The 12,728-nt window shown below is 37.9% G+C and overlaps 1 protein-coding gene across 1 annotated transcript in view; it reads right to left on the reverse strand.

Moving 5' to 3' along the window:
• The window catches only part of mccc1 (methylcrotonyl-CoA carboxylase subunit), a 17,451-nt gene extending 4,734 nt beyond the window's left edge, over nucleotides 1-12,717 (reverse strand). The window contains exons 1-18 of the mRNA XM_015030110.1: nucleotides 12,299-12,717; nucleotides 11,810-11,853; nucleotides 10,579-10,718; nucleotides 10,402-10,497; nucleotides 9,374-9,495; nucleotides 9,150-9,297; nucleotides 8,951-9,072; nucleotides 8,761-8,872; nucleotides 8,220-8,301; nucleotides 8,019-8,146; nucleotides 5,997-6,180; nucleotides 5,344-5,453; nucleotides 4,245-4,461; nucleotides 4,086-4,172; nucleotides 3,154-3,203; nucleotides 2,049-2,186; nucleotides 1,246-1,353; nucleotides 152-223 (exon numbers count right to left, since the gene is read on the reverse strand). Of these exons, the coding sequence (XP_014885596.1) occupies nucleotides 152-223; nucleotides 1,246-1,353; nucleotides 2,049-2,186; nucleotides 3,154-3,203; nucleotides 4,086-4,172; nucleotides 4,245-4,461; nucleotides 5,344-5,453; nucleotides 5,997-6,180; nucleotides 8,019-8,146; nucleotides 8,220-8,301; nucleotides 8,761-8,872; nucleotides 8,951-9,072; nucleotides 9,150-9,297; nucleotides 9,374-9,495; nucleotides 10,402-10,497; nucleotides 10,579-10,718; nucleotides 11,810-11,853; nucleotides 12,299-12,354 (2,016 nt within the window). The 5' untranslated portion in view covers nucleotides 12,355-12,717. The remainder of the gene's footprint in view (nucleotides 1-151; nucleotides 224-1,245; nucleotides 1,354-2,048; nucleotides 2,187-3,153; nucleotides 3,204-4,085; nucleotides 4,173-4,244; nucleotides 4,462-5,343; nucleotides 5,454-5,996; nucleotides 6,181-8,018; nucleotides 8,147-8,219; nucleotides 8,302-8,760; nucleotides 8,873-8,950; nucleotides 9,073-9,149; nucleotides 9,298-9,373; nucleotides 9,496-10,401; nucleotides 10,498-10,578; nucleotides 10,719-11,809; nucleotides 11,854-12,298) is intronic.
• Between the last annotated feature and the right edge of the window lie 11 nt (nucleotides 12,718-12,728).

Genomic DNA, 12,728 nt, shown 5'->3' on the forward strand with positions numbered 1-12,728 from the left:
TTTTTTTTCTCCATTTTCCCTCCAACTTTTTAAAGCCGCCACAGCGCCCCCTGGTGGCAATCACTTCAGAAGCCCTGTGTAAACCGTTGAGTGTGTGTGTGTGTGTGTGTGTGTGTGTGTGTGTGTGTGTGTGTGTGAGCGGGTCGGTCACCTCCATCTTCATGGCGATCATGACCATCAGCGGGTCTCCAGCCGTTACTTTATCTCCAGCCTTCACCAGCACCTGGACACAAACAGGAAGTAGGTCAACACGTCTGAGAGAGACTGAAATGTAATTTCAGACCTCTGCAGCCGCCTCGGTGCCGGAGGTAAACATTAATAAACTCAGAGATTCAAATAAATGAAAAATAATACGGAGAAAATTCTCCTGAGTTGCAGTTCAAATAAGAGCAGCCAACACTCAAAATCTGCTGTTTCACTGCTTTAACATTTTAAAAACAGACTTTTCTGATACCAGCCTTAGAGGTGCCATATTATTCTTCCTTCACCAGGTTAGGATGGGTCTACTAAACATGCTTATTAATTTTTTCCCAGCAGCACCAAACCTGCAGGGTTCTGTTTGGGTTGCTAGGTAACAGGGCTGGGCCTGGCTGGGGTTGCTAGGTAACTAACCGTTACCTACTAACCTCAGGTATAAAATGTATAAAATCTAAGACAATCAATAAGGAATAATATTAGGAATAATAAACCTTAATCTCATTGAAACAATCCAAATGGTGTTAAAATACAACGTACAAAGAAAGTTGCATAAAATCTCTAAAAGTTGCTCTTGCGAAATTTTCTGACACAAATAAAAATAATTTTTGTAATTTTAACTGAAATAAAACAACAAAAAAGTATCTATACTAAACTTCTACTGTTTTATTTCAATAAAATTTATCAAAGTTATTTTGATTTGCTAAATGCCAGAAAACGATGCAAGAAAATTTTTTAGAATTCTTTTTATGTTTTCAGATTTTTCAACCACCCACAAAAACAGAACTGCGTCTTTTATTAGGTGGTTTCAAGTGTAATTAATGTTTTCTAAATTTAATGTTATCCAAATTTAAGCCAGCATTAGATTGCACCCTTTTACCAAACTGTGCAGTTCAAATATCGAGTTCTGTCAAGGACTTTATACAGAAATCAAGAACAAAGAATAATTAAAATTCAAGCATTTTTCAGGATTTCAAGCAGAAAATCAGCCACATGTACAGTCAGCATGTATGGAAAATAACAACCAGCGCCATGTTGCGTCATGCTGACCTTCTCTATGGTTCCCGTCATGGGGGCGACGGCGCCGCCCTGCTGGCCCGACCCGCTCACACCGGCCAGGTGTTTTGGCACAGGAACAGAAACCTGAGCGCTTCCTTCCTGTAAGATTAGACCATCCAATCAGCTTCAGTCTTCAGATCAGATTATTTCAGTATTTTATGCGTTTACGTTTGAATTCCTACAATTTCTAACAGAATTTCTGATCTTGTTGGTCCTGATTTCAACAAATTTGGAATAAATCAGAATAATTGTGATTAATTGATCATTTAAATATTCATAAACTAATTTAGTAACTGACTAGTTGTTAACTTGAGTGTAAAGACTCATAAAACAGCCATGTGCTGAAAACCAACACCCTCCTCAGAGCAGCAATTAAAAAATATATATACACTTTACATTTACGACTAAAACCAATTCTCACTTCTCAAGTGGCAGCGTCACCTTCATCTGGTTCCAATTATGTAAAAAAAGATCAAGCATCTTTTTACTATGCAATTACAAATAAATTAATTTAAGAAATAAACAGATCAGCTCTACACTGTATTGGTAAGTCAAGCAAAAAGAGCCGAGTTTTTCACATGTTGATATTGAAGTTGAATTATTTGCTACAAAAAAATATTTTATTTATTTGCATTTTTATGCATTTATAACTTTGTATAAAATATGCTTAAGTTAAATGAAAATCCAGCAGAATGTGTCTTTTTGTCCGATTAACTGATTAAACATCAGAATGACCAACAGATTAACTGGTTACTAAGACAACAGTTCATTTGTGGCCCTGGTTTGGATGGTACCATGGAGAACAGGTGAACCGTGTCATCCAGAACCACCAGTTTGGGTCGGGACTTCACTCCGTTCACGGAGCAGTGGAGGAACGAAGCGCCGCCCTCCAGCTCCACGGCGCCGGTCACATGGTACACCGCCTGTCCAACCTGAAGCCAGAACCCACAGGCTCACATTCAAATCTACATATATTCACATATATGTATATATATGTGAATCTATATATCTAGATTCACATATCTAGATATATAGATCTAGATATATGTACACAAAATTAGAAGAAAAACGCTTTTTCTACAAATTCCCATCTCAGAATCCCAAATGTTTCCAAAACAAAAACGTCCAGCTCTCTAAGTTTACAACGGCTCATTTAAAGGTTTTTACTTTTAAAAACATCTCTGGCTGACAAACAAAAGAAGCTATTTTGTTTAAATACGTATAAAAATAATATTACCCATATTAGAGCACAGAACATAAAGGACAGACAAAGCTCTATTTCTAAGTTTATTTCTACCGTTTTAAAAATCCATTTAACACTAAAATATTGAAACTGTTGACGTTCATGTAAAAAGTTATTTCATTTACTTATTTTTCTTCATTAGCAGAGAACAGAATGAGCGTAGAAGTTATTATGTTGCTACTTATTGAACAATCTCACCACTAAAAATAGGAATTAAGTCGTCATTTCATAACGTTTCTCCTAAAACAAGAAGATTAGAAAAAAGATACTTTGTTAAATGTCTTTAACTTACATGGCAATTAAAAAAAGCCTGGATTTGTTAGTTAAATAACTTTAATTCACAAAACAAATAAGTCACTGTTAGAAAAGCAGAGATGCTGACATGATTAATCACATTTTTATTGTAAAAGATCATAAGAAACAACTTTATTTCCAGTAATTGTTTTTGTAGATTAGTGACAAAATGTAACAAATGGTGGAGGAATCTAACAAATCTCAGGTAGATTATTCTAAAACAGCTAAAGTTTAATCTGTTTTAAGGCATCAACAAGGGTGGCAAGGAACTAATAGGTTTTACACTAATTTTTAATTACAAAATATTATAAATAATAATAATTAAAAACAAATTTGTATTGAAAGAAGACTTTCCAGCTTACCTGCATTCTGTAGCTTCCATCCGAGTTATATGTGACGACAACATCGACCTCTAGAAATAATCAAGAAAAGGAAACAACTTAAACTCTGGTCTGAGTCACGTTCAGCACAGCGAAGCGTTTAAGTCTGAAGAACGGATGAACGTCTTAATGTTCATTCAAAACTAAACCACAAAAAACTAAATAAATACCAAAACAATCCCACAGAACAGATGGAAAACAGGCAAGCAGCTGATTTTAACTTTAAAACATTTTTAATGTTGATCAATCTGGTAAACGCTAAGAGATTTTTTATCAAATTTGGGGTTTTTGAAGACTTTTTCTTCTTCTGTTTATTTAGAGTTTGAGTTCATGTTAACGATAAAATATCAGATTTAGATTTTTAATTATGAAAATAAAGCCATAACATTACAAAAATAAAGTTTTAATAGCAGAATGATTTTATGAGTGCTCAAACATGGAAAATTAATTATTAAAATTATTTGAGCATCTTGAAAAGTTATACTTTGGTACAAGTTTCATGAATAAGGAAATATTTAATCTTTGAAAACACACATTGAGCAAGCTACGTCAGGTCGCAATAATGTGATCCAAGCCTTTTTTCACATTAAAACAACTTTTTTCTTCAGTATTTAAGTATTACAAGTAACTTTTCAGCAAGACTTATGAGCTTGTTTCGAGAAAATCATTCCTGAATATTGATGAAAAAGTACTAATTCACTTATAGCTGGCACTTTTTCATCAATATCAAAGAATTATTCACCTAAAACAAGCTGATATATCTTTTTGAAAAGTTACTTGTAAGTTAGTTTTGTCTTATTTCAAGTATACTAAGATGATTGTTAAAGAATTTAGACCAATTTTGTGTTTTTGCAGTGCAGAAAGATGCCATAAATCAACCTGTGACAGTAGAAAACTGCATGTTTGTCACTCACTTTTGTCTCCCAGCTGCAGCCTCATATTTCTGTTAAACTGAATGTTGTTCCTCCAACCACTGCTGGAGCCAAACGGTGAGAAGGGATCTAAAATAAAAACATCAGAAACATTATCTTCTCTCCCTGTTTTTGCAGAAACGCCCTCCGTATCCTGCTGACCTGTGGAGGCCTGGGTGAAGGCCTCGGTGTGTTTCCTCTCCTGCAGCAGCAGGCCCAGGGCGGCCTGGCAGAGCGTCTCCCCGGACGGCGCTCTGGGAGCGGGGAAGAGGTCGGCGTAGTGCTGAGGGATGAAGCTGGTGCTCACGCGTCCGGCCTCGAACTCGGGGTGGCCGGAGAGGCTCAGCAGGAAGTCTATGTTGGTGTTCAGACCTACAATCTGACGACACGACAAGCAGCAGAGATGATGGACAACATCCTCACATTCCTTCTAAATATGATTTTTGTTAAATTTGGAAAATCGGATTTTGTATGCGAACAAAGTTAGTCTCTTTGAGATCAGATAACATAACTACAGTCACAAGGGCGCCCTCTACAGGCGAGTGCAGTTTTATTAAAAACTGTCCTATTATATCGAAAGGAGTCATTTGAATAGTTTGCCAAATGACTTTGTAAGATGTTCTACACTGCAGAAACAAAATCTTACCAAGCATTTATGTCTAGTGTTTTAGTTTAGTTAACTTGAAATAAGACAAAACTAACTTACAAATAACTTTTCAGCAAGTAGGAGATTGTCTTAAATTAATATCGATTTCAAAATAATTAGTTAAACTGGAGGATTACGTCACTTACAAAATTACATTTTCCCATTTTATAAGTCAGATAATCTGCCAGTGGAACTAGTTCTTTTAAAAATCTAACCTAGCAATTATTCACCTAAAACAAGCTCCTACTTGTAAGTTAGTTTTGTCTTCTTATAAAAGTGCACTGATATATATATGCACTAGAAACTCAACCAAGCAATAGTTGGTACAATTTCGTTATTACAGTGTAATTATAAAATATTTGGACATTTGGCAAAAATGTGGCTGTTAAATATGTAGATTTGTTCTGTCTATGAATTGTCTATTGGTTTGTAAATTAGTTTGTTCCACTGGAGTGAGATCTGAATAATTAATTATCAGACATGAATGTAATTAATTACTAAACTCCTTTTCACCAATTAGCATTTTTTGCTATAACCTGTATCATGCATCTCATTTTGAAATGTTAATGAGATGTTGTATATCGTCTCTGTGTAAATAAATAAACAGTATCTTACATTATATTGTCGTAAACAATATCTGAGTTTCTTCAGGGCAGCAGATCGGTCTTCTCCCCAAACTACAAGCTTGGCGATCATCGGGTCATAGTGGGCAGAAACCTCGTCACCTGGAACCACAGCAACAGGAGAGCGTTTTTTTTTTTTTTATCATGTTACAATTTTTCCTCTGTTTTTTTGTCATGTTATAATCCTCTATAAATATATAACAGCTCTCTTATTGTTGGAATGAGAGACGTTTACAATGTGCTGCACAGCCGCTTTTTGAAACGCCAGAAAAGATGGAGTAACTTTACTACGACGTTTTAACTAGAGCGCCTTTACCTCTGATCTAACCTCCGAGTTTCCACTTCCCAGGAAACTGAAACGCAACATTTGGTGAAACTCAGGAACCTGGTTTGTGTTTATACTTCGAAACAGAACCGCATAAAGTCCATTTTGCATCCAACACCGGACTCTTTTTGTCCTTTTCGTTCTATAATATCACCGCCATCTTTAATTTCTGTTCCAATGGCTCTGCTTAAGGATGACCAGCAGCGCCCTCTGCTGGATGGAGGCCAAACTACAACATTAACAGAAGCTCTAAACAGAAATTATTGGAAATAATTTTAATCTAATAAACCACTAATCGATCATTAATCCTGTGTTAATACCTTCTCTGACGCCGGTTTCTATGCGGGTGTGCTGGTCTGCTGCAGGCGTGGATAGGTGCAGCAGTGGCCCCGCTCCAGGCAGAAAGTCGTTGTTTGGGTCCTCGGCGTAGATTCGGGCTTCAAAGGAGTGGCCACTCAAGGTAATGTCCTCCTGGAGGAGAGGCAGCCGCTCCCCCGCTGCCACCTGGAGGAAATGTTTCATTAAAATAATTTACTATCGTCTGATGGGACCTGAGAGAGAAGTTGTCCCACCTTCATCTTCCAATCAGACAAAATTGGAGTCAAACGTTCGTGCAGCAAACGTTTGACTTTTGTGCTGCTTTTTCTTTGAAGATATTAATGAAAGTTTGAAAGGTCAATCAGCCTCCATCGTTACCCAAATCTAACAAAAAAAAAGTTTTGTTTGTGCTGCCATCATAGGCCTGTCGCGATAAACGATAAATCAATTAATCAGACGATAAATTAAACCGACCTCATTTTAATTATCGTCTTTATCGTCTCTTCCTGCCTTTTTCCTTTCTCTTGATGACACTGAATGAAAACAGGCTCAGCTCCGGTCTCTCCACTGACCCTCCCTTCCTCATTTCCTTAGTCTAATGTCCAGCGCACACGACACGAGTTGTCTGCCGACTGTCAACCTATTTTCTAAACCTGAGACACACATTAGCCACAGAAATCCTGGGTATAACGGTTCGATCGGGTTCGTTGTGCCCATGTGGTGTCCAGCCACATGGGCACAAAATAATGGCTACAAGTCCAGCTAACTAATTTTAAAACCAGACATTAATCAATGCTTTACTAGAATCTACCTGTGATGCATGTGGCTAGAGTCAGCGTAAAATCCTGACTGAATGAAAATCATTGTAACCTATTTATGTCACGTTAACGAAGAACAGCTGAAAACTTACCGGGTTTTATCAACTGCGGTAGCAATTTGGCTCCAACTCCTCTCCTTGTCATTTCTATATTCTTTGCACGAAATAAATAAATATTAATGTTGTTTCCACATATCATCTCCGATGTCCGCTGGACTTCGGATTGCGCCTTGTCAGCTGTTTGGGATTCCCCTCCGTAATTTACCCCTCAGAAATCACGGAGGAGAATCCGTGCTTTCTGATTGGCTACCTGTCACATTCAACTGGCTGCGTTAAGCTCCCAGTCGGGGAAAACCCCTGATTTAGATCGGAGCGGCCACGACGATCTACCGTAACTCACCACACACTGCAGGATGATCGGTTACGAAATCACCAGCGGCCAACGATCTAAGATTGTCATAAGGGGAAAATAGGGGCAAAAAAGATTGTGTAGTGTGAACTGTTGCATTAGGGAGTCGGATGGCCCATCTTCTATATTTAAATCAAGTGATTACTGAAGGGCAATACAGTATACAGACTTTATAATCTGCACTCTTTTGGTTGAATGCAGTATTTATTTCCACTTTGGCTTTATGTTGTTTAGTTTTTATTCAAGTACGTTTTTTGTTAATGGAGACTGAGAATCCATTTTATTTTTGTTTTTGGTTGTTTTGTTTTAGTGTATCAGTTCCAGTATTATGTGTTCTTTTGAAAATAAAGTGCATCTATCTATGGCAGGAAATCGCATGCATTATTAGTCATTTTCATTAAATCAGTGTCAAAAGGTCTTGAAACAATATTATCGTTTATCGCAATAATTTTTTAGACAATTAATCGCTCAGCAAAATTTGTTATCGTGACAGGCCTAATTAAAGATATTAATAAAAAAGTTTCTTCAAGGCAAAAGCAGAACAATCAAAAACTGTTTGCTATACAAACATAGCAGAGTTGTTTGACACCAGATTTGTTTAATTTTGTAAACATGGATGGGGGGTAGAGGCTGACCTCTGATGACCTCTGGAAACTTTTTTATTACTATCTTTAAAAAGATAACGGCGCAAATGTAGCACAACCATTTCACACCAATTTTGTTAGATTTGAAGAGAGTGGGGGGACTTCACTGCGGTTCTGATGGTAAAGAGAGTCTGGGTTGGTGGTTCTGCCTCACCCGGAGCTGCCACTCCACCAAGTCGGTTCCTGTGATCATCTCACTGACTGGATGCTCCACCTGCAGCCGGGTGTTCATCTCCATGAAGTAGAAGTTCTGCTGAGCGTCCATTATGAACTCCACCGTGCCTGAAAGACGATGAACAGCATCCATTACTGCGTTCCGTGACAGCAAAGAGGTCAAAGGTCGCTTCAGCCTAACCTGCTCCCACGTAGTTCACAGCCTTGGCTGCTCTGACGGCGGCTTCTCCCAGTTTCCTCCGAACATCAGGACTGATTCCAGGCTGGGAGGAGATTCAGAAACAAACAAAACAAACATGAGGTTCAGAACTGAAACACATTTAGACTCAATGTCTGAAGAGAGAGAGGGAAAAAGGAAGGATTGAAAAGGAAAGACAAAAGAAAGGAAAGAAGGAAGGATGAAAAATTAAAAGGAAAGATGGGTGGGGAATAAAGCCTGGAATTTTTTTTTTCTTGCAGATCTTTTGGGTTTTTAATAAAAAACTTAAATTCCAGATTTTTTTCCAGATTGCATAAAAACAAAATTCAAAATGTGACTAAAATCTGTTTATGCATTTTTATCATCCAAATCTGATAAACGATGACCCAACATGACATGAACACGCAAACTTCGGAAAACACAACAAAGATCTAAAAGTCAATTATTCCTGGAAAGTTGCTCCTACTTCCTGCTGAATGAATGAATGAATGAATGAATGAATGAATGCCCAGCGTTCCGTTACCCCCGGAGCCTCCTCGATTATCTTCTGATGTCTCCTCTGGACGCTGCAGTCCCTCTCAAACAGGTAGACGGCGTTTCCATGCATGTCCCCAAACACCTGAACCTCCACATGTCTGCAGGAAATAAATAAAAGGAAAAAACAGGCATTCAAACACAATCCAACCTGAAGTTAAACCTAAAGCTTTTCCTACCTGGGATCTTCGACAAACTTCTCCACCAGCATCACGTCGTCGTTGAAGGACTTCCTGGCTTCCCGTCTCGCCGACTCCAGCTGCTCCAGGAAGTCGGAGTCCGACCGAGCGATTCGCATTCCCTAAAATATTCCAGGTTGTTTTATAGTGGCAATAGCTAAAATTATGAAATTCCCTTTAGTTAAGGGTTTCCTCTCACTTTCCCTCCTCCTCCACGGACTGCCTTGATCATGACCGGAAACCCGATCCGGGAAGCCTCAGCTTGCAGCCTCTCATTTGATTGGTCCTCTCCATGGTAACCGCCTATGATTGGCACCCCAGCGGCAGACATGATGTGTTTGGATGTGCTGTGAATGAAAATAAGTTAATTTTTCTCAGGCTGTTTGAATATTTCCAAATAAAACCCCGGCGGAGGTGGGTCACCTCTTGATGCCCATGTCTCGGATGGCAGAAGATGGAGGTCCGATGAAGATGATTCCTTCCTGTTTACAGGCCTCAGCAAACTCTGTGTTTTCAGACAGAAAGCCGTAGCCTGGATGGACCGCCTGGAAACATAAACACATTTAGGCAAATGTGAACCAAATCTGCTTTTTGGGGGATTTTTTTGCCCAAATGTGACTAACATCCAGAGTCTGGTAATAATTTGTTACCTTAACTTGAGTAATTTTTTTGGGAAAAAATACCTTTACGGGTATATTTTACTACAGTGTACTTTACTTTTACTTGAGTAATTTTATTAAGTATCGCAAACTTTATTTGAGTAAAATTTCTGCATTCCGATGTTTTCACAGCCCAAAGAAAACCGATGTGCGTCACCTCCGTATGTGGTACTAAATGAGATGCATCGGATTGCTTTCAAAGAGTCTGTTTGGTCATGTCGCATTTTATTCGGCTTTTACGTCATTGACGTGAGACAGCCGCCAAAATTCTGCACCAGAAAAAAGCTAGAAGCAGTAAATCAGGACGAAAACAATGGCTGAAATTTCTAATTATGAAAGAAGACATTATCTGATCTTAACTCCGAGTCAGTGAAGGGCATCCCATCAAATCCCAATCCCGCCACTCCGAACAAACTTCCCTACAGAAATTTTAGTAAATTCTCCACAAAAAGCCGTTGCTATTAGTTCTGCTTTACTTTTATTAGCTTACTTCATCTTGTTATGATTTTATAACGATACTGTCGGCAACCATTGATGAACAAACTTAAAAAAAAATCGATCCATAAACGGTGGAATCCATCATTACTTCCGTAAACAGAGCGCTGACGTGTGACGTCAATGTTCTTCTTCTGCGCATGCGGCTTGCTTTGGGTACCTGAGCCGTTATCACAGAAGTCTGATTTCGGTCGGAAAAACGAAATTGAGTATCAAGGCTTGCTGTGTGAACGACGTAGCCTTAAGTTACAAAATACACATAAAAAAATAACATTTTAATTAAGAAGCGCTACTCACATGTGATCCGGATCTTTTGGCCACTTCCAGAACTTTCTCCATGGAGAGGTAACTTTGTTGGGAAGGAGGCGGCCCGATGTGGTACGCTTCATCCGCCTGCAATAAACAAACTTAAGACCTGATGAAGAAGATAATATAAAAAACAAGAGTATTATGAAAATATATCTGATCTATCACCATGGCAACGTGCATGGAGTGTCTGTCTGCGTCGCTGTACACCGCCACAGAGCGGACGCCCATCTTTTTAGCCGTTCGCATCACACGGCACGCAATCTCTCCTCGGTTGGCGATCAGAACCTTTTCGATTCTTCCCACCTCTGCAGAAGTTCAAGAAAAATAATCTCTATTTATCTGGAATCCTTATAAGCACACATTTATTTTGATTATAATAAAGACATGCTCAAGTATTAGGTTTTTCCATTATAAAAGAATATAATATAATATATATTATATTATATATAATATAAGAATCTGCATATTTTCAGGATTCAGTGATTCATAGGAATACACTGTAATCCCATAAAGTTTCAATAGTCCCAATAAAATGTCCAATGTAAAATAAATACTAAATTATTATTTGGGGACTATTCACAAATTATATATAAAGTGAGAATCAGGACAAGAGTTTTACATTGCAGAAATATTAATACCCTTTAATTTTCTTAACATTTGACAATACAAACATGAACTAATTTGTATTTTTATTAGGATTTGATGTGACAGACTAAAACGAAGTATAGTGCGTAACTGTGAAGTAGAAGAAAAATTATACATGGTTCTATTTTTACAAATATTAACCAAAATAGTTTGTAACTCTCTACCTTAACTATGCCTCTCCTAAATCAACGTAAGCCCAGTGACCAGAGGATAGCTTCAAGACAGCAAGTTTAAAGATACGTTTGGAGCTACAAAGGAGTTGTTTAAATCAAAACATAAGTATGGCCTAGTCAAAGTTCAAACCTAAATGTAATTAAGTACTGTGACAGCACCATTTTGAAAAACCAAATGAGTCCCTAGATGTGCTGATAGAGACATGCCTCAAAAAGGTGGTTCTATGAAGTATCGACTCAGGGGTACTGAATAAAAAACTATTTTACTTTCATCTCACAATTATGCACTTTGGCCAGTCACATTAAATCCTAACAAAGTACACTGAAGTTTGTGGCTGTAACATGACAAGTGAATTTAAAAATCATGATTACACATGGAGGTCAGCCAGTGAGATTTCTGTTTTTAGAAATTAGAAGGCATATAATTCATCTGAATGTTTTATATTCCAATTTCTGTTTTAATAAATGAAGTTCAATAAAATCATAGACACGATAAGCTGACCTGTAATCATATTCATAGTGATGATTATACATCACTCTTATGGTCCAGGAATTAAATCATGTGATTGTTCTCTCACCTCCTGAAACAAACCTCACTCCTCTTTTGGTCCATAACAGCTTCCTGAGGAAAGAAAACAACATTCTGGGTTTAGTTTTTAATCTACATCGTTGTGAATGTGAAGGATGATAAAAGATCACATCTATGTGGCTAAGACATTAGAACAGATAATTTAAGCAAGAAAACCTCCAGATGTCAGAAGTAAACAAACTGCAGCAGCTACTTTAGCATTCTGCTAACTTTATTTAACCTTGCTCAGTTCATCTACTGGTTTTCACAGTTTGAATTACATCTTAATTCATGGTGGAAAAAACAAATTCAATTAGAGGAGATAAGTTGTGACTGCTGAAAGATGAATGATGGTTTTTAGAGCGCATCTGAATCCTTATCTCAGATAGAGGATAAACTGCGTGCAAACTCGAAAGCTAACACTGAAAAGCTAACAATTAAAACGGAGGAATGTTGAGAATTTCTAACCGAAGTTAACCTGGTAAACTGTTGTACTCACTGTGTGAATATCCTCAGACCTTGCAGTGTTGGAAAACTCAGAATAACTGCAGCCATTGCTACCAGCTGCTGCTAAGGCTACAGCTGCTAGCTACCTGCTTGTTTGACTGAGAGAACAGCAGAGCAAAACGCAAAGCTTTAATCTAAAAACGAATTATTTACAATCAAGTCCAATAGCAATATCTGAAAACAGCTCACTTATAGAAGAAATGAAACGCTGTACAATTAAATCTCATTCAACATGTTCGATTTAGCTTTTTAAATTTTTTATTCATTTTAGACCCTACTGAGCACCCGTACGGTGTTCTAGCCAATCAGAAAACGCGCTGCGGAGGTGGGGATGATGTAGTTACAAAGTGTCAACACAGGAGGGGGGTGTTTCTCTGTCCCACTGATGGCAACGATAGGAAACCAACTCAAAACTTCCGTTT

The sequence above is a fragment of the Poecilia latipinna genome, unplaced genomic scaffold, assembly GCF_001443285.1.
Source record: "Poecilia latipinna isolate Pla-1442-1.1 unplaced genomic scaffold, P_latipinna-1.0 Scaffold173, whole genome shotgun sequence".
Classification (NCBI taxonomy): Eukaryota; Metazoa; Chordata; class Actinopteri; order Cyprinodontiformes; family Poeciliidae; genus Poecilia; species Poecilia latipinna.